At 31.2% G+C, this 2,506-nt stretch overlaps 1 protein-coding gene across 1 annotated transcript in view; it reads right to left on the minus strand.

Moving 5' to 3' along the window:
* Positions 1 to 1,378: 1,378 nt before the first annotated feature.
* Positions 1,379 to 2,506, minus strand: part of LOC112138837 (cyclin-dependent kinase 12) — a gene marked incomplete at both ends in the record, with an annotated part of 4,584 nt that continues 3,456 nt past the window's right edge. The window contains 1 exon segment of the mRNA XM_024261494.1: positions 1,379 to 1,568. Coding sequence (XP_024117262.1) covers positions 1,379 to 1,568 — 190 coding nt within the window.

A 2,506-nucleotide genomic window follows, 5' to 3' on the forward strand; every position in this document is an offset into this window, starting at 1 on the left:
AATTAAAATTAAATGACAGAGTTCTGAGATGTGGATCAATTATTTCTCCCAATCAACAAAACTGATTCAATTTCTGTTAAAGCAAATCAGTTTTAACTCATGTTTTTATTGCAGACATCAGAACAAGAAGATCTTCATTCAATTTGTCAGGTAGATTTCAAATATTTTGCCAATGCCCCTGTCCCCCCCAACCCCACTGCGTTAGTAGTTGTATTTGTGACCGTAGGTTACTCTAACATCCTTACTTTTCACTAGTGCTGCCACAAATGATTATTTTAATAGTCGACTAATCGCTGATTACTTTTTCAGATTTGTCGACTAATCGGGTCGTGTGTAAAAAGGATGTAAACACAAATAACTGGCTTTTAACTAACTAAAAACTAGATGTATAGCATTACCTGTGATAATGCTAGTGTGAGGGCTCTAAACTGAAATTTGGCCGCTGAAGATGTGAGTGCTGATAGATGAAGATTCTGAAATTGATAGCTAAAAATGCTGAAAACCAGCTAAGATATTAGTTAAATGCCAAATTAGCCTAAAAAACTAGAAAAAAGCCCAAGTTAACCAAAATAGATAGAAATCAGCTGAAATATTAGCAGAACTCCAAAATTAGCATAAAAAACAAAGAAATTAGCCAAAGTAGCTACCATTTAGCTAAATATTACCTAAACTCCAAAATAATTTATAAAATAAAAGATTTTTTTTAAAAATTCTCTTCCAAAATAGCCTAAAAAATTAAGAAAAAAAACTTATTTTAGTAGCCAGTATGTAGCTAAATATTAGCTAAATTCTAAAATATTAAAAAAAACCCAAAAAAAGCCTAAATTAGTTAAATATCTAGCATGTAGCAGAAATATTAGCTTAACTCCAAAATAGTTTATTAAGAAAAAATAAAAAAGGTTTTAAAAATTTACTTCAAAAATAGCCAAAAAAATAAAAAAAGCTTATTTTAGCCAAAGTAGCTAGCATGTAGCTAAATATTAGCTGAACTCCAAAACAGCCTAAAATAATTAAAAAGCTGAAATTAGCCTAAACAGCTAGCATGTAGATAAAATATTAACTAAACTCCAAAATAGCCTAAAATAATGAAAAAAGCTGAAATTAGCCTAAACAGCTAGCCTGTAAATGAAATATTAGCTGAACTCCAAAATAGCCTAAAAAATAAAAAAAAGCCTTAATTAGCCAAAGTAGCTAGCATGTAGCTAAATATTAGTCAAATTTCAAAATAGTTTAAAAATAAAAAATATTTAAAAAAAACTTCAAAAATAGCCACAAAAAAAACTTATTTTAGCCAAAGTAGGTAGCATGTAGCTAAATATTTGCTAAACTCAAAAACAGCCTAAAAAAAAGAAAAAAATAAAGGACTAAATTATCTGACCTGTTGTTCAGCAGGATGTTGGAGCATTTGATGTCTCTGTGCAGAAAGTTGTTCTTGTGGCAGTAGTCCAGGCCCTCCATCAGCTGGCGCATGAAGCTGCGCACGTGCTCGTGGGAGAACTGCACCAGGCCGGACTCCAGCAGGCCCATCAGGTCGTGGTCCATGTACTCGAAGACCAAGTAGAACGCACCTGGAGGGGAAGACCCAGGAGAGGTTATCCCGTTTGTGAGGAAGAAGAAGTGACAAAAAGGGTCTTAAGATTTTTAAAAGAAATTATCCTAAAGTTGTTCAAAGTGGAGGTGCTACGGAAAACCTCATTTTTTAAAGATAAAAATGTCCTTTTTTCTTACAACATTACACTTTCAAAACATTTTTTTCTGCAAAAACAAAAAAATAAAGAGGTTCAGGCTAAATTTAGGTTCAGATTTGAACCTAAAATGTGTTTTTCAGATAAACTCAGCATTAAATTAACACAAAAAAGGAAAATATTGGTGAACACTAAAAAAAAGACATCTTTGGTCATCAAATGACAGTTTTCAATTTGTTATAAGCTAGTAATTAATGACCAAAAAGCGGAAACAATAGCAGCAACTCAAAATAATAAAGACGATTGACTTATTACATAATAAAAACCATTTGAGAAAACACTTTGAATGCAAGTTAAACTTCTTAAAACAAATCAGTAAAAAAGTCATTTTTGGAAAAACAAGATTATTCTATGCTGGCATTATGATAAATTAATGATAAAAGATCAACTTGAACTGCGAATAATTGAAACAATAAATCAACTGAAAACTACATTTTTTGCCGGTTTCAAGGACTTCTAGTACTTTTTATTACTCAATCTCTTGTCCTAGCAGTCGGATCCTAATGAAAACATTCAAGATTTATTCGAATAAAACAAATGTGTCGTAAATTTGTGCGATTAAAATAAGAAGATTTTATGATCTTTTTGCATTTATTGAGCTAACTGAACGGTGTAAAAGTATTTTCCTCCTATACAGCTTAAACGTCTTAAACTTTTTTTAGAATGTCAGTCGGTGAAATCTTATTTTCTTTTACTTTCATATATCTGATTGCCTTTTGGGATTTTATGCTCTTTTACGTTTTTGTTCTCAGCTTTTTCAA

The sequence above is a fragment of the Oryzias melastigma genome, unplaced genomic scaffold, assembly GCF_002922805.2.
Source record: "Oryzias melastigma strain HK-1 unplaced genomic scaffold, ASM292280v2 sc01938, whole genome shotgun sequence".
Classification (NCBI taxonomy): domain Eukaryota; kingdom Metazoa; phylum Chordata; class Actinopteri; order Beloniformes; family Adrianichthyidae; genus Oryzias; species Oryzias melastigma.